This window comes from Ceratotherium simum, chromosome 39 (genome assembly GCF_057802395.1).
Source record: "Ceratotherium simum simum isolate JZ-2026a chromosome 39, ASM5780239v1, whole genome shotgun sequence".
Classification (NCBI taxonomy): Eukaryota; Metazoa; Chordata; class Mammalia; order Perissodactyla; family Rhinocerotidae; genus Ceratotherium; species Ceratotherium simum.
The window spans coordinates 14,588,799-14,606,968 of record NC_141938.1 but is presented as its reverse complement, the minus strand read 5'-3'; the positions used below and the strand labels follow the sequence as shown (position 1 = coordinate 14,606,968).

The following is an 18,170-nucleotide window of genomic DNA, read 5'->3' as shown; positions in this document are numbered from 1 at the left end:
GAAGCTCTCTGACCCGCTTCCCTGGGCCTCAGCAGGAAAAGGAAGAGGAAAGGGTTTTGAAAATACCCCAGGGCCTTTGCACCAGCTCCTTCTTTGCATATGCATATTCTGGGTTCACTCCCTCCCTGAGCCCATTGGCAGCTCCTAGGAATTACTCAACCAATATTTGCAGAATCAGTGAACCAAGGTGGCAGACTGCAGTCCTGGGTGTGTCCAGCAGGTGGCAAGACCTCATCACATGTAGCCGTTCAAGGCTCACACCTGAGAGAACGTTCCAGAAGGTCCCTGGATGGAAGTCATTCTAAGATGTATGACAGGTGTCTTGCTCTCCTAGACCAGTCCAAAAGAAATACAATATAGGCCACGTGTCATTTTAAATCTCCTGGTAGCCATGTAAAAGGAAACAGGTGATGTTAATGTTAATAATATATTTTATTTAACCCAACATATCCAAAATATCATTTCAATATGTCATTGGTATAAAAAACTATTAATGAGATATTTTATAGTCTTTTTTTTCAGACAAAGCCTTCAGAATCTGGTAGCTATTTTATAACACTCACAGCATATCTCAGTGCAGAATAGCTACATTTCCAATAGCATCCGCTGCATTGGACGGTGCATTACTGGACCAGAAGATGGCAAACGAAACCTCGGGCTTGAAGGCTGTCTCTGCCCACGCTGGGTCATGCCAGGACACATAGGGAAATCTGCTTGTCACTGCTGTTGAGGCCTCTCTGTGCCCTGCTTGCCCCATTATAACGTGGATCTGATGATAATGCCTGTGTCTCCAGCCCAAAGTGTTGAAGAGGTCTCTTATAATATGACCCATTTTTAGTGGGCTCCCCTCACATGACCTCACCAAGTCCCTGAGATGGAAGACAGACCAGATGAACTTGTCTCATGGATGGTGTTGATGAACGCTGGAAAAGAACTCACTCTGGGACCACGACTTCTCTCCATTTTTTGTTAAGAGATAAAGAATTTCCTCCTTACGAGGGTAGTTTGAGTTGGGCATTCTGTTACTTGCTGCTGCAAACTGTAATCCAACAATCAAACAATCCTATTTTATTGATCACCTAAAGGAATTGCCCCAGAATGAAGCGTCCAGAGAGGGTTAGAAGAAATGAGGGTCTCAGATTTGATAAAAGCTACACAGAACCTATTTATCTGCTGAATGAAAGGCAGATGATGAAAAGACAATTGATATGTTTGTTACCAAAACAGTACGTTTCTTAGGCATAGGACACTACATCTCTTTCAATGAATCTGGGCGCACCAAATTTGATTTAAAAGTTCAGTGTATTCAATTAACTTTGAATCACCGCGTAATTTTACATTTATCCAAATTTGGAGTCACAGATTTGTTCTCTATACAGGAGACAACAGGTAAAGACAATTGCTTAAGCAGAAAGATGAGACATTATATTAATTAAATTAGACCTTGTGGTGAGTTATAACAGTGTAGAATTGTTCTCTTGTAAAGGCTCTGTTCTCTTATGTACATGCAGGATGAATCTGCTATGGTCTGAACGTTTTGTGTCCCCTCAAATTTATATGTTGAAATCCTAAGGCTCAAGGTGATGGTATTAGAAAGATAATTATATTTAATTATCATATGATATATTATCACATTATGTTAATCTATAATATATAAATATAGTAGTTTTAATAGAATATTAACAAATCAATATATTAATATTACTAATAAATATTATCATTAAAACAACTTTTCTAAGTATATAATGGATTATATATTTATATAATTTGTTAATGAATAGTAATAATAATAATAATTATTTTAATGGCAAATCTTTATGTCCCAGGCATTGTACTCAATATATTGAGGGCAGACAGGTCGCGCATGCGCCAGAACTGTTGCGGGAGCGCGCCTGGGCGCTGGGGGCGGGAGGATGTGCGCAGCCGCAGGAACATCACAGTCCCGCAGAGACACCGCCTGCCCAGAGAAGGCGCTGTGACTCAACTCGCGCCCCGCAGAGGGACGGGGAACCCAGCGCCGCGCCCGAAGCCTTCTGGGACTTGTAGTTCGCGGCCTCGTGGTGCGCAGGCGCACTGCCGAGTCCGTCCTGGGCGCGCGTCCGGGGCGGCGGCGGCGGCGTGAGTTAATGGGGGGCTCGGGTGGGGGGGCGTCCGCTCCGGGCGCGGAGGGGCCGAGGGGGAGAGGGGTCCCCAGAACAGGCTGCACGGAGCGCTTCGCCGCGGCGGGCCCCGGCAGGACCGGGTGGCGCCCGGGCGCTGCGCTCTGAGTGTCACCTGCGCCCACACCTGGGGCCGCAGCGCTGGGGACACCCCTGATCCGGGCCGCGGTGGCCACCCCGAGCCTGGCCCGGGAGCGGGACGTTAGGTGGACAGGGGCCGAGGCGGGAGGGTGGCCTTGGGCGTTCGCCCCACCTGTCACTCTGGAGGCGACAGAGGAGAGTCAGAGAGGCCCGGCAGCTTGCCCACGGCCGCCCAGCGCTCAGAATGGCAAAGTGTGACCTTTACCCTGTGGAAAGCCCTTGGGTGAGAGACCCGCGGGAGCAAACCCTGTTCTGTACGGAATAAAGCTCCCAGAGGCCGCACATGAAAGGAGAACGGGGCTAACCCGTTTGCTCCTAAAGGCAGAGAGGGGCTGGAACGCCCAGGCTTCTGAGTGGAGGCTCGCCCGGGCTCCTTCTGGGGCTAGGTCAGGGAGTCTCACCTCTGGGGGACCCTGGGCCACGTCTGGGAACATCTGTGGTCGTCACAATGGGGGTGCTCCTCGCATCGAGAGAGTAGGGGCCAGGGATGCTGCTCAACCCCCCCGCAGTGCCCAGTACGGCCCCCCCAGGGAATGACCCGACCCCAGTGTCCACAGTGCGAGGGGGAGAGACCCTGGCTTACACTTCAGCATTGTGATTCTAGTGATGGGACATTAAGGGTCCACTCCATTTATGCCCAGGCACACCTGCTAACGAGGGAGGAAGCAGCTGGCCGTTCTGCCCAATACCAAGCCCACTGACCTCTCCCCTTCCCTGGGGTTGAGTTCATTTTTCCCGCGAAGAAGTCATCGAGCCTTTCTTGGGCAGAAAGGATGAATTTTGGTGGTTTTAACATTCAAAGGGAAGATCCTGAGGCAGGTGCCGCAGGCCTGGGTGAATGAGGGGGCCCAACAGGGTCGCTGACATCAACCCCTAAGGGAGGAGGATCCCAGGAACCACGAGAGGGCGGCAGAGAGGTGGTCTGGAAGAGCTAGGAAGGGGCTAGACTAGGTCTTGGACCCATTGCCGTGAGCTGCAATTTGAAGTCCTAAGAGCAAAGAGGGAACCCCGTGCAGTGTGGGAGCAGGGTTGTAAGTCCCCCCAGATGCAGAGTCCCTGTGTGAAGCTCCTTGGCAACAAAGCTGAGGAGAGGGCAAGGTGCGCAGCCTCTCTGTTGGTCTTCGGTGTTCGCGTGAGTGTCCTGGGGCCACCATAACAGGGCACCGCAGACTGGGCGGCTTAAAACAACAGAAGTTTGTTCTCTCCCAGTTCTGGAGGCCACACGTCTGAGATTAAGGTGTAGGCAGGACCGTGCTCCCTCTGAAGGCTCCAGGGGAGGATCCTTCCTGCCTCTTCCAGCTTCTGGTGGTGGCTGTCAGCCCATGGTGTCCCTTGGCTTGTAGCTCATCACTCCGATCTCTGCCTCTGTTGTCACGTGGGCTTCTCCCTGTGTCTCTGTGTCTCTCTTAAGGACATCAGTCATATTGCATTAGGGCCCTCTCTACTCCAGTACGACCTTGTCTTAACTAATTACGTCTGCAAAGACCCTATTTCCAAATAAGGTCCCATTCACAGGTACAGGGATTAGGACTTGACCATATCTTTTTGGGAGACATCATATAAATGGAATCATACAATATGTGGCCGTTTGTGTTTGCCTTCTTTCACTTAGCATGATATCCTCAAGGTTGATCCACGGTGTAGCATGTGTCAGTGCTTCATTCCTTTTCACGGCTGAGTAATATTCCACGGTGGATGGACACATTGTTGGACACTTGGGTTGTTTTCACCTTTTGACTGTTGTGACTAATGCTGCTGTGAGTATTCTTGAACAAGTTTTTGTGTGGATGTCTATTCTCATTTCTCTTGGGTGGACACCTAGGAGTGGAATTGCTGGGTCATATGGAAACTGTATGTTTAACTTTTTGAGGAACCTCCAGATTGTTCTCCACAGCAGCTGCACCATTTTCCATTCCCACCAGCCATGCACAAGGGTTCCAATTTCTCCACGTCCTCGTCAGCACGTTTTATTGTCTGTCTTTTTGATTCTAGCCATCCTGGCTGGGTAAGGTGCTACCCCACTGGGCGTTTGATTTGCATTTCCTAACACTCATGAGGCTCGGCATCTTTTCATGTGCTTATTGGCCATTTGTGTATCATCTTTGGAGAAATGTTTATTCTTGGGGCCGGCCTGGTGGCGCAGCGGTTAAGTGCGCCCACTCCGCTTCGGCAGCCTGGGGTTTGCAGGTTTGGATCCCGGGCGCGCACTGACACACTGCTTGTCAAGCCATGCTGTGGTGGCGTCCCATATAAAGTAGAGGAAGGTGGGCACGGATGTTAGCCCAGGGCCAGTCTTCCTCAGAAAAAAGAGGAGGATTGGCGTCGGATGTTAGCTCAGGGCTGATCTTCCTCACAAAAAAAAAAGAAAAAAAAAAGAAATGTCTATTCTTTAAGTGAACTTTTTGTTTTGAAATAATTTTAGATTACAGAAGAGTTGCCAAGATGGTACGGAGCCTTCCCATGTACCTTCCCCCACCTCCCCTTGTGCTGTGTTCTCACCTTTTTTTTTTTTTCATTATCAACCCCAAAGAACCTTTGTAGATGTGTTTTTCCTTTTCCATGAAATTCTTTATGGGGGGAGGCTACCTATTTTTTTAACTTTTAATTTTTAATTAATTATAGACTCATGAGAAGTTGCAAAAACAGGGCAGAGTCCCGTGTACACGTCACCAGCTCCCCCCAGTGGCATCTCATATAACCATGGCACACTGTGAGAGCCAGCACTTGACAGTGACACCATCTCCGCCATGACATTTTAGTACCACAGATGCGTTAATTTCCTTGGGTCGCCGTCACAAAGTCCCACAGTCTAGGGGCTTGAACAACAGACATGTATTCTCTGGAGGCTGGAGGCTGGAGGTCCCAGATCAAGGTGTGGGCAGGGCCGCTTCCTTCTGAGGCCTCTCTCCTTGGCTTGTAGACGGCCGTCTTCTCCCGTGTCCTCACATGGTCGTCCCTCTCTGCGTGTCTGTGTCCTCATCTTCTCTTCTTCTAAGGACACCAGTCAGATCAGATTAGGGCCCACCCTAATGACCTCATTTTACCTTTTCAAAGGCCCCATGTCAAAATACAGTCACATTCTGAGGTCCTGGGAGTTAGAGCTTCAACATAGGAATTTGGACGGGGGACACACTTTAGCCCATGACAGCCCGTGTGTATTCTATGTGTGGCTGTGCTTTATACATAAAAAGAACACTTTTTTTTTCTCTTCCCCACCCCCTCCAACACCCGGTTTGCACCACCTTAGGGGTGACATCACCCTGGTGGGAACACATCCCCTAATGTTAACATCTTATGGAACATTTATCAAAACTAAGACATTAGCTGGAATGGTGGTTACCAGGGGCTGGGGGCGGGGGTGGGGCGTTATTAATCAACAGGCATCAAGTTTCAGTTTAGCAAGATGTGTGAGTCCAGGGAAATGCTGGACGCACTGTGCCCATGGTCAATACAACACTGTATTGTACACTTAAGATTTGTTATGAGGAGAGAGCTCATGTCAAGTGTTCTCACCACAATAAAATAAAAAAAACCAACCAAGACATTAACGTTGGTTCTGCAGTATTAGCTAGACTACTAACTTTATTCAGATTTCACCCGATTTTCCACTGATGTCCTTTTCCTGGCCCAGGACCCTGTCCGGGATCCCACATGACATGTTGTCATCTCCTCCATCTGTGATGGTTCCTCAGACTCTCCTCATCTTTCATGACCTTGAACCTGGAGAGCCCTGGGCAGGGTTTTGTAGAACGTCCTTCAAGTGGAGTGCGTCTGATGTTTCACGATGACCCTGAGGTCGTGGGTTGGGGGGAAGACACCCCAGGGGGGAGGTGTCCTTCTCCACATGTCAAGTTGTGGGTACCCGATGCCCACCATCATCGCCGGTGACATGAACCTTGCTCACCTGGGGAAGGTGGGGTCCGCCAGGTCTCCCCACTATGAAGTTACTCTTTCCCCTTTATCGGCACTATTTGTTGGAAGTGGGTCACCGAGTTCAGCCCACACTGAAGGGGGGAGGTTAGCGCCACCTCCCGGAGAGAGAAGTATTGAAGACTGTACAGACGTGCATTAAAACTATGATGGTAATTGATCAATATTCTGGGGGTGTGACCTCCAGGCTGAGCGAACATCCAACTTCTCCTTCGAGTCTCACCAGTGAAGCCTCATCAGTGGGTCTCGTCTGCGGGAATTATTGCTGGGATGTTCCCATGGTGACTTTCTATTTCCGAGCGGTGCTTTTTGAAGGTTTCATCCTCGTATCCAGATCAGGCCCGTGGGAGGTGGGCTATTGATTACTCCTGAGTCTGCGGGCGAGTTTGCAGTTGACAAGATTTCACGTCGATGACACCACCTCGAGTGAGCAGGGAGTTCGCATGTGTGAGTGAGGACGAAGCACGACGGCTTCAGGATCTTGATCAAGAGAAGCAGAGCTGGACAGTTGTTTGAGCCGTGGAGACAGATTCAGTTCAGGAACTGTTGCAATGGGCAGTAGAAGCCTCCGTGTAGACTCGGCTCCGTTCCCAGCACAGCACGAACCAGCGGAGGCTTCCAGCCAGGGAGCAGGTGGGGTCGGTGGATGGAGAATTGTTAAGAGGAAACATCAGCGGGAGGGGGAGGATTCTGGCTAAACCGACCTGGCCTGATTCCTGCTGCCGACAGGCTGGGTGGGGGAGGAGGGCTTTGACCAGATGTCCGGGGTGATCAGATACGGAGTGGGGGGGGGGCGGTTCTGGCTAAGGTGACTTAGCAGGGTTCTCGCTAAAACTGAGCAATGCAAAGACAAGCTCGGAAGCCCAGAGTTTGAGGCCTAGCTGAGACGAGGGCTCAGGGGGGCCTGACTGAAGTCGGTCAAGGAGAGAGGCCTGTCAGCATGGGCACAGCCCAGATCCCCCGGAAGGGGAGAGAGCCCCGTGGGTGTGTGGGGAGCTCAGAATCCGCCACGGGCATTCAGGGCCACGGGCTCCTGCTTCTCTCAAGTGAGGACGGATGGATGAGACATCGCGCACCAAGCCTCGCACACAGAAGGCACTCAATAAATGCCCATCACCCTGCTGTCGTTTCAAGCTGATGTGTTCCGGTAACAGCCATTGATTGGCTCACTACCCCGGGTCAACTCTCCTTTCTTTGCTTGCACAGTGACACCCAAATCTAGGGGACATGGAACCAGGATCATGGGTGGGGACAGATCAGTCTCCATCCTTCCCGCTGCCGTGCCAGCAGGGTTTGGTAGAAGAGTCCAGAAGAGATGAGAGGAGGGCCGGAGGGGCGGGAGCCAGGGAGCCAGCTGCGGGGAGGGAGAGATGAATCTGAGACATGCAAGGGGTAGGGGCACCTGCCGGGGTCAAAACCGAGCCTTCCGGAGTTTGAGTCTGGGAGGTCATACTGGGTTGAATGGTGTACCCCAAATTCGTGTCTACCTGGAACCTCAAAATGTGACCTTATTTGGAAATGGGGTCTTTGCAGACATAATTACGTCACACTGGAGTAGGGGGGGCCCTAATCCAATGACTGGTGTCCTTCTGAGAAGTGGAGGACACACAGAGAGAGAAGACGGCCACTTGAAAACGAGGCAGAGTCTGGGGTGATGTGGCCACAAGCCCAGGATGCCTGGAGCCCCCAGAAGCTGGAAGAGGCAGGAAGGACCCTCCTCTGGAGCCTTCAGATGGAGCTCAGCCCTGCGACACTTTGATCTCGGACGTCTGGCCTCCAGAACTGAGAGGATAAATTTCTGTTGTTTTAAGCCCCCCAGTGTGGTCATTTGTTACAGTGGCCCCTTGGCACCAACACAGGGTGCTTCATGATAGAATTTGTGTGCTCTGTAAACTTGGGTGAGTTGGTTGCTTCTAAGACCTTCAGTGTCTTCTTCCATAAAATGGAGCCGTTAAGACTCCTGGCCTCTGTCCTGCTGCCGTTGACCACGTGGTGTGTGGGGGGGTCACCTCAGGTGGTTGAAGGTGTCTCCAGGCCCAGGGTCCGGGCTTTGGGGACAGGCCTGGGTCTGGTCTTCACTCTGCCTTTCCCCTCCCGCAGCTCTGCCTGCCCAGGAACCTGCTTTTTCCCGAGAGGAGAGGAGACGATGGCTGCTGGGTGCCTGCCCCCCCAGCCCCAGGTGAGTGGAAACTTCCTCCCCCGAGAGGCGTCCAGTGTGTCCAGAAATGGAGCCCCCTTGCTCTGTGGGGAACTGGGGAGACCTCCCCACAAGCGTCTGCGTCCAGGTGCTCAGGCTTCTTGTAAGGGTAGGGAAGACGCCCACTGGGTCCCGCCGGCATCTTTCCCTACAGGGCGGCTGTGCTTCCTTCCTCGGGCTGGGAGCATCTGCCCAGCCTGAGACCCCGCACCTTCCCCCACAGAGCGGGAGGGGCTGCCCTGGAAGGCGCCGTCCTCTTTACTTAAGGAAAAAAATTTTTGTAAATTGTGATGAAATACACATAAAATGTACCATCTTAACCATTTTAAGTGCCCAGCTCAGTGGCATGAAGCACATTCACACTGTTGTGCAACCATCCCCGCCATCCATCTCCAGAACTTTCCATCTCCCCAAACTGAGACTCTGTCCCCATGAAACACTGACTCCCCAGCCCCTCCCCCAGCCCCTGGCCCCACCGTCCACTTTCTGTCTCTGTGGATGTGACTCCTCTAGGGACCTCCTGTGAGGGGATCACACAGTGTCTGTCCTTCTGGGTCTGGCTCATGTCACCGAGCGTCATGTCCTCAGGGTCCATCCACGTTGGAGCAGGTGTCAGAATCTCCTTCCTTTTGAAGGATGAGGACGGCTGTCATTTAATAGTGAGCCTGCCTTAGCAGGTGAGGTGTGTGTATCAGGAGGAAGCTTCGGGGAGCAGAGGCAGCCGTCAGGCAGTTGGGACATCAGATCCATCAGGAGTGGGTGGACGGGGTCCCACCCCCCACCTCGCAGCTTTGGGCGGCAACCACAAGTTTAGGAAGGCAGTTAGTCTCTGCATCAGAAACACAGAGCTGATCCACAGCTCGGTTTCAGATGGACCCCCAGGAGAACAAGCCCTTTCCCGTGGACAATTTGTAAGTGACCTGGCTGGTCCAACCAGCATCCGTGATGTCATAGTTAGGGACCCCGGGGAGGTGTCCTGGATCTGCAGTGGTCCCTGAGTCGAAGCCCTGGGCATTGCACCTGGACTTGCTTTCAGGCCAGCCTGGGGCGCGCTGAGCTGGGGCAGCCCGTGGGGACACTGTGAGGTTTCAGCTCGGCGCCCGTGCGGGCAGTGAGGATCCGTGAGTGCCAGATTCCTGAGAGAGCCCTCGGCCTGTCTTCCCAGCAGTGAAGCAGAGATGCCTCAAGGCCAGACGCTGGGCCCTTCTTGTCTGTCTCAGCGTCCACACGGACCCTCTAACATAGGGGTCAGGCTGGAAGTCGTCAGCCCATTAGCAGCTCAGACCCGCATCTTTAAAACTCCAAAAGTGTTTCTCCACCCGGAGACCGCCTCTCTTCATATCGTCTCATACGTGTTGGAACAGGGTATGTCCCAACAGATACGAATCATAGGAAAAATCATGAGTTATGGAGACTTGTTTGGTTTTTAATATTTAAAGAGCTTACACTTTAATTTGCACACCGGGGCAGCAAAAAGTAAAGAAGTTGTGTCCCACTAAGAATGTTTTTTCCCAGCTTTCCTTGATTGAGATGATCTCTCTATTATGAAATTATAATATATTTACATAATAATAATAATTATATATAATATTATTATCTTATAATATATATTATAATATATAATTATAATAAGTATATTACATTATTATATTACATATTATATTATACATAAATACATTACAGGAAATATATTACATAAATTATACTGTAATATATTACATTACAGTAAATATATTAGAGTAAATGCATCACTTATTATATGTAATATAATTATTATATATTATAATATATATTTATTATAATAAATATATTATACTGTAAATATATTACTATAATAAATATAAAAACAATAATATTTAATACTTTTTATTACACATCCGTATGTAATAGCCACAAATTACAAAGACATGAAAATTTTTTTCCTTTTGTTTTAACTGGAAATTTACTCAAACTCTTGCAGCGAGTTTAGCAATTATAGGGTTAACATGAAAACCGCGGGGAGGAACCCAGCTGGAATGTAGGGGCAGTGGGGGAGCAGCTGCAGCTGGCCAGAAGAAAAGGCTGGTATTTTCTGCTTCCTCTAAAATTTGGAGGCAGCCCTGGGAACTAATGTAACATTTTCCACTCTCGCTCAGAGGAATGAGCAACAGAAACGTTGAGTATTTTTGGTCCACCTCACAGCTCACCTCTGGGGATCTTTGAGCGTTTTCTCCTCCAGGTGGGAAGGGAAAGAGACCAAAGACATCACCAGAACTGTGTTTTTTTTTTAAAAAAACCCTCACTGGGGCCGGCCCCGTGGCTTAGTGGTTGGGTGCGCGCGCTCCGCTACTGGTGGCCCGGGTTCGGATCCCGGGTGCGCACCAACACACCGCTTCTCCGGCCATGCTGAGGCCGCGTCCCACATACAGCAACTGGAAGGATGTGCAACTATGACATACAACTATCTACTGGGGCTTTGGGGAAAAAAAGGAGGAGGATTGGCAATAGATGTTAGCTCAGAGCCGGTCTTCCTCAGCAAAAAAAAAAGGAGGATTAGTGTGGATGTTAGCTCAGGGCTGATCTTCCTCACAAAAAAATAAATAAATTAAAAAACCCCTCACTTCAGTCAAAATGGCCAACACCAGCCAGGGGGTCCAGCACGCCCACTCTTCTGGGGTTGGATCTGTCATTTTCAGATTCTGTGGGTAACTTGACAGACACCCAACGTTCCTCATGTCCCCTCGGCATGCCTTTTCCCAAACAACGCTCTCGCCATATTTCAGCGAGTCAGGCGAGGTGGCAAATCCCACTTCTTACTCCGTCCGTGCCTTGTAACGAGCCACTCCAAGTCATGGTGGCAGAGAACCAGTTTCCGCTGACCTCAAGTGTGGAGTGAGGGCCTCCCTGGTCATAGGGATCGCTAGGTGTGGCGTCTTGGTTCTCTGCCATATCAGTAGCGGTTGCCATGACCGATGTGAAATAATTAGCCCTCGCTGCAACACTGTGGGGTTGAAATCGTTGTTTCCATTGAACAGATGAGGAGGCCAGGCCTTGGAAGGGTCAGTAATATACCCACCGATCCATAACCGTGGAGCAGCAGAGCCACGGATCTGTCGATTTTCGGCATAAGCAGTGGAAGGTTCTCAAGTGGGAATGTCATGCTCACTGATACAGAACTTAGAATCGTCAGAAAGGGGCAAAGTATTTCCGTCAGAGCTGTGTCCTGGCTGTCTTTGCAGTGTTTACAGGGGGCCCAGGGCCTGTACATCCCTCTGATTGTAAGCCGGAGACGAGTACCCACAAGGCACTAGCAGAATCTGACATCTGAACTTTGCACTCTGCTCCATCTGAAGCCCCCAGTGCCACCACCCTCTGCCCCCTCCTGTGAGCGTGGGTGGGGATAGCCCTTCTTGAGCAGAACCAATGTGATCTTTTAGGAGTTGGTGACTTTCCAGGACGTGGCCGTGGACTTCTCCCAGGAGGAGTGGGAGCTGCTGGCCCCTGCTCAGAGGACGCTCTACAGGGAGGTCATGCTGGAGACCTGCAGGAACCTGGCCTCCCTGGGTAAGACCAGCGTCCTTCATTCACGCGCTCGCCAGTTCACACTTTCTTAGCATCTCCTGGGTGTCAAGAGCTGTGTTAGGAAGTGGGGATTTGTTGGTGAGAAAGACAGCACACACAGAGCCCCCCACAAGGACAGGGGCTCACGGTCTGTCGGTTTCTCCAACACAATGAATAACCTGATTTCTTCTGTCTCTGATAGCCGGAGCTGCCGTTGAAATGTGTGTCTTAGCTAAGGTGTGGATAATGTCGCTGATTCCTCTTGGAGACAGAGCCAGGGCATTTGTACTCTCTCTGCCCAGGAGAAGAGCCATAATTAAAAGAAATTTTTTTATTGTGGTAAAATATATATAACATAAAATTTACCTTTTTAACCATTTTTAAAGATTTTTTATTTATTCATTTTTTTCCCCCCAAAGCCCCAGTAGATAGCTGTACGCCATAGGTCCGCATCCCTCCAGTTGCTGTACGTGGGACCCGGCCCCGGGCTGGACGGAGAAGTGGTGCCTCGGGGCGCGCCCGGGATCCGAACCCGGGCCGCCAGCATCAGAGCGCACGCACTCAACCGCCAAGCCACGGAGCCGGCCCACCTTTTTAACCATTTTTAAGTGTACAGTTCTGTAGCATCAATTACATTCACAATGCTGTACAACCATCAGCACTGTTTCAAAACCTTTTCATCACCTCAAACAGAAAGCCTGTACCCATTAAGCAATAAATCCCCGTCCCCTCCCCCAGCCCCTGGCTCCCACCATCTACTTCCTGTCTCTGTGGATGTCACTCTTCTAGGGACCTCCTATGAGTGGAATCATACAATGTGTGTCCTTCTGTGTCTGGCCTGTTTCACTTACCATAATGTCCTCAAGGTTCATCCATGTCATAGCATATATCAGAATTTCATTCCTTTTTATGGCTAAATAATATTCCATTGTATGGATGGACCACATTTTGGTAATCCATTCATCCATGGATGGACACTGGGTTGCTTAACCTTTTGGCGATTGTGAATAATGCTGTATGAACATGGGTCTACAAATATCTCTTCAAGTCCCTGCTTTCAACTCTTTTGGGTCTATACCCAGAAGTGGAGTTGCTGGGTCATATGGTCATTCTACGTTTGGCTTTTTGAGGAACCGCCAGACTGTTTCCCACAGCGGCTGCACCATTTTACATTCCCACCAGCAACGTAGGAGGGTTCCATTTTCTCCACGTCCTCTCCAATACTTACCTTCTCTTTTTGCTTTTTAAAGATATTCTAGCCATCCTAATTGGTATGCAGTGGCATCTCATTGTGGTTTTGATTTGCCTTTCCCTAATGACTAATGATGTGAGCGTCTTTCCACGCGCTTGTTGGCCATTTGTATCTCTTCTTTGGGGAAATGTAAGATCCACAATTTTTTAATTAGGAAAATAAAATCTTTAGCTTGGTCAGCGTGCTACCACTCCATTGACTCTTGTCTCTTTCAGAAGCCTTGAAGAACCAGACTATTGATACGGGCATGGAGGATGGTACATTTTCCCCAGCACAAACCTCTCAACTCACCAGTCTTTCCCCATGGACAGGGTATTCACTCTTTCGACCAGCAGTGTCTTTCCACTTGGAGCAAAGAGAAGCCATGTGGATGGGGGAAAAAGGAATTCCCCAGCCTGCTTGTTCAGGTGAGAATCGGGCAGATATGAGCCATTGGGATGGGGGCAGCGTCATGGGGATGGTTGCTCAGAGATCTCTCCACAGAGGCCCTAATTGTGAAATGAGAAGGCCAAGGTCCTTGGTGGCGCTTTCTCAGATCCCTTCAGTTCCCTCCCCAACAACCTTCTCCTTCCATGTACTAGCTTCTGCTTCCTCTCTTTGGGTGCAGAGAAAAGAACATTCCATTTCCTTCTTGAGGCCATTCTACCTGTGTTTCTTGTTGCATCTCTTCCCTCTGTGCTTTCTTGATAATTCTTTCTCTTTGCTGTCCTTATTCCAGCTCTTTGTAGAGTAGTTCCTTCTGCGTTTACATTTTTTCCCATTTTCCATCGTTGTCAGACTTCTTAGGCTGCATCCTGTTCTTGGCACACCAGCCTACTGATCCGTCTCTCTGTTTCCTCTCCTTCCCCTTGAAAGTTGAAATATCAGCGCTGAAATATCCGTTGAAAGCTGATATTTGCCAATGAATCCACACACGCCTTATATATGTTGGAAATACTTTTGTCCCACCATTCTTACGTTAGAAATTGCTTTCTTTTTATTCTCCCTCAATTTATTTCAGATTGGGAGAATAGACTGAAAAACCATGAGTCAATTTACAAGAAGGTGGTTTGGCGGGAAGAACCACCCGGTGGTATGAACATCATAAATCTCCCCAGAGAAGACTGGGGATGTGGTGAACTTCAGAAGAACCGTGAAGACCCCCGGAGGCTTTTGAGGCAAATGGCGTGCATCCACGTAAAGGCTTTTGCTCAGGAGAATGCTACTGCCTGGTGTGAATTTGGGGAAAACTGTAATCTGAGCTCAGACCTTGTTTTATCACAGGGAGATTCTATAGGAAAACATTTCCGTGACTGTGACCTAGATATTGAGAATTGGGTAGCTGATCCCTTCTTAAACCATCATCAGATGGGCTATACAGACCAGAGACCCTGTGAAAGTGACGAATGTGGAAAAGACCTCGGCCAAAATGGTCCCCTTATTCAACACAAAAGCACTCAACCAGGGGAGAAAACGTCTGCATATGCGGAAAGTGGGAAGTCATTTAATCGTGATATGGCTCTCGTGATACACAACAAAATGAACACAGCGGAGAAGCCCTTCGAATGTCACCAGTGTGGGAAAGTGTTTAACCGGAGGCATTCCCTGAGTGAGCACCAGAGAATTCATACAGGAGAGAGACCATACGAGTGTCAGGAGTGTGGAAGAGCCTTCACGCACAGCTCCACCCTCACCCGACACCTGAGAACTCACACTGGAGAGAAGCCCTACGCGTGTGGGGAGTGTGGGAAAGCCTTTAACAGGATTTCGTCTCTTACCCAACATCAGAGGATTCACACGGGGGAAAAGCCTTATATGTGCAAAGACTGTGGGAAATCCTTCTGCCAGAGTTCTTACCTGATCCTGCACAAGAGAACGCATACGGGCGAGAAGCCCTACGAGTGTAACAAATGTGGAAAGGCCTTCAGTGACCGTTCGTCTCTTAACCAGCACGAGCGAACTCACACGGGTGAGAACCCCTACGAGTGTCATCAGTGTGGAAGGGCCTTCAGCCAGAGGTCTTCCCTGGTGAGGCATGAGAGAACTCACACTGGAGAGAAGCCATATAGCTGTAATGAGTGTGGAAAAGCCTTCAGCCAGAGCTCGTCTCTTATCACCCATCAGAAGACTCACACTAGTCAGAAAACCTACAAGATAATTGACTGTGGGAAAGCTTTCTATCAGAGCAGCCACCTTCTTGGATTTTAGAGCTTGCTTGCTGCCCTTTAAAGTGCCTTTTGGCACTCTACCACGTAAATATTTTTAGACTTTGCCCTTCTGGTGTACTACTGAAAAGAAGAAGGTTTATGCCACATTCTTGAAGGAAAGCACTGAGGTCCAGATCTGAGAAGGGGCCATTTAATGAGGGAAAATGCCACTGAGCTGTACCCAATGAGCTCCATTCTCTTGGAAAAGATTGGTAAATGGGAACACTAACATGGAATGGGATTGTGCTAAGAATTATCACGTTAATTTAGTTGTTGAGACAAAAGGTATTCTGTTGCAACTTTTTGTTTCAAAAATCAATATTTTTGTTTCAATAATCTGTGTCAATAGTTTACTTAATCATTCCACCCCTGTTGGTTGCTTAGCTAGGTCCTGACTTGTCTCATGCACTACTATGGCTATGAGAGCGTACACGAAGACAGAAGCACCTTGGATGCACGGTGAAAACTAAAGAGTGCAAAATAGTGTGTGTAATTTTATCCAGTGAAGTAAAAATATCTACACAAATGGACAAGGCTGGACAGAGATGTGGAGAAATGAACAGAGTTTATCTGTCAGGGTTATCTGGTTATGTGTGATTTTCTGCATTTTGCCATTTTGTTGGGTGTTGCTATAATCATTCTGACAGTAATTAAAAATCAAACAACCCCAGGGGATTTCGAGTTTCATTGATCAATGAGGGAGGATTGTGGGTACCAAGATGGTAGGGATACAGTGCAGGAGGACTTGGGACAGAGAGAGGATGAGTGACCTTTGGTGGCCTGGGAACAAACTGTGAGATGTACTCACTGGAGTAGAGACCAAGAGCACTGATTTGCATCACCAACATCAACATTTTTTGGGTGCATGCTGTATTCCCGGCACAATTGTTGCACTTGTGTTTCCTTGTTTAACCTTCTCAACAACCCCATGAGATAGCAGCTCTTCCTATCCCCATATTACAGGCAAGGAAACAGAAATAAAATAACTTGCCCAAAGTCACACAACTAGAAAGTAACAGAATCTGGATTTGAACTGGAGCAACCTGTACAAAACCAACCACACATTTGCAAGGAGGGATACAGGGGAGCCATGTTTTCCAAATTCTCCCTTAGAAGCCATCCAGCTTTTGTCTCAATCTTCCCCTTGCCCTGGAGCTAATGAGGGAGATTGCCTGTCAGATCTCCTTTCACCTAAGTGGGACCCGATTGTGTGAATATTGTGGCCTTTCCCTACAGTAGAGATCCCTTATCTGGGGTCTGTGTAGACCCTACTGTGTTGATGGATAAATTTCTTGAAGGGGTCTATGAACAACCTCGAGCTGGATGCACCATGTGTGTTGGGGCGTACGTGTGTTTTCTGGAGGAAGCATCTATAGCTTTCATCATGTTCTTAGGAATTGTTAACTTAGAGTTGTCTTGAGTGCACTGTTTTCCAGTCTTGATTTCTCCCTCCCTCCAACAACTATTTATAGAGAACCTGAACTCTTCGTGGTGCCAGGTGGCTGAGTATAAGACAGATGAGGTGTCTGCCCTCACTAAATATGTATTCCGGTAGTAAGGAAGCAGGGTGGCTTTATGGGTCATGATCTGTGCAATCACCCAAGGCTACACTCTCAGAAAAGTCCTGCGATTGGTTGAATCCTCTGCTGTATCCATCTCAATATTAATAATTTTGAACAAAGTGTCCCCCACCCCCATTTTCATTTGGCAGTGAGCCCTGCACGTTATGTAGCCAGACCCCTGGAGGAGTGAGGGGCAGGGACAGATGTTAAACAAGTAACCAAATACTTTAATTAAACAATTACAGATTTTGGTAGATGCTCTGGAGGACATAAACAGGATGCTGCTGTGACAGATAATAAGAGAGGGACCAACTGCAGGTAGGGCCTTTCCTAGGGCCTGATATTTAAGTTGAGATGTGAATCATTGGATCATCCAACATGAGGAATTTAACCAGAGGGGACCTTCTGTTCAGCTTTGTTTTCACTTGTGGTGGTGGTATGATCATTTTCTAAATATTTATCATTTTTGTTTCAATTTATCTCACTCAAATGTCTTTTGACAGAGAATATATTTTTTAAACTTCTGGATGTTTAAAGATCTTTTTTCCTCTCTTTAAAAACAAATTCTTTTTCTTGTCTTTTTGCATTGACTCATTCCTCCAGGAGTGTTGAGAATAGATCTCCTTGTTTTATTCCTGATGTTTTAGCATTCAATGTTTCACCATAAAGTATGATGTTAACCGTGTTTTTTTCATAGATGCCCTTCTCTATTCTTTTATTACTTTTCAGCTTTTATTATGCTGTCATCTGAGAATGTGTCTACTGTCATGAATGTTTGAAATTGAGTGAGGTTTGCTGTGTGGCTTATTATGGGATCGAGTTTTAGAAGTGTTCCCTAGACCTTGAGAAGAAGCTCTATTCTCTGCTTTTATGATTTAGAATCTGGCTTGTCTGTTACATCAATCTTATTAATTGATGGTTCTCAAATTTCACGTTAGGAGGTTCAGATTTAACAAGTGAGAGAGTCAGAGCCCAGGAATAGGCATTTTTAACAAGCACACCAGGTAATTTCACGATGCTCCTTCTCTTTCAATGACACTTTGAGAAACTCTGCCTGTCCTTGATTGTCCTTAGATTGTTGATTCAAAAATAATTAGCTCAAGGGGCTGGCCTGGTGGTGCAGCGGTTAAGTGCACACACTCCACTGTGGTGGCCTGGGGTTCACAGGTTCGGATCCTGGGCGCGCACCGACGCACCGCTCAT

General features: G+C 48.4%; 1 protein-coding gene across 3 annotated transcripts; it reads left to right on the top strand.

Annotated features, from left to right (window-relative positions):
• Nucleotides 1–2,276: 2,276 nt before the first annotated feature.
• Nucleotides 2,277–16,078, top strand: ZNF554 (zinc finger protein 554). 3 transcript variants are annotated; one of them, XM_087425783.1, is made up of 5 exons: nt 2,277–4,057; nt 8,331–8,409; nt 11,844–11,970; nt 13,438–13,626; nt 14,220–16,078. In XM_087425783.1, the coding sequence occupies exons 1-5, from the start codon at nt 4,050–4,052 to the stop codon at nt 15,404–15,406; spliced, it is 1,590 nt and encodes a 529-aa protein (XP_087281909.1). In that variant the 5' UTR covers nt 2,277–4,049; the 3' UTR covers nt 15,407–16,078. The 3 variants fall into 3 exon arrangements, with proteins under 3 accessions (XP_087281909.1, XP_004441387.3, XP_087281910.1); XM_004441330.3 differs by having other exon boundaries at nt 2,278–4,057; nt 13,435–13,626; XM_087425784.1 differs by lacking the exons at nt 2,277–4,057; nt 8,331–8,409 and adding an exon at nt 9,050–9,792 and having other exon boundaries at nt 13,435–13,626.
• The last annotated feature ends 2,092 nt before the right edge of the window (nt 16,079–18,170 follow it).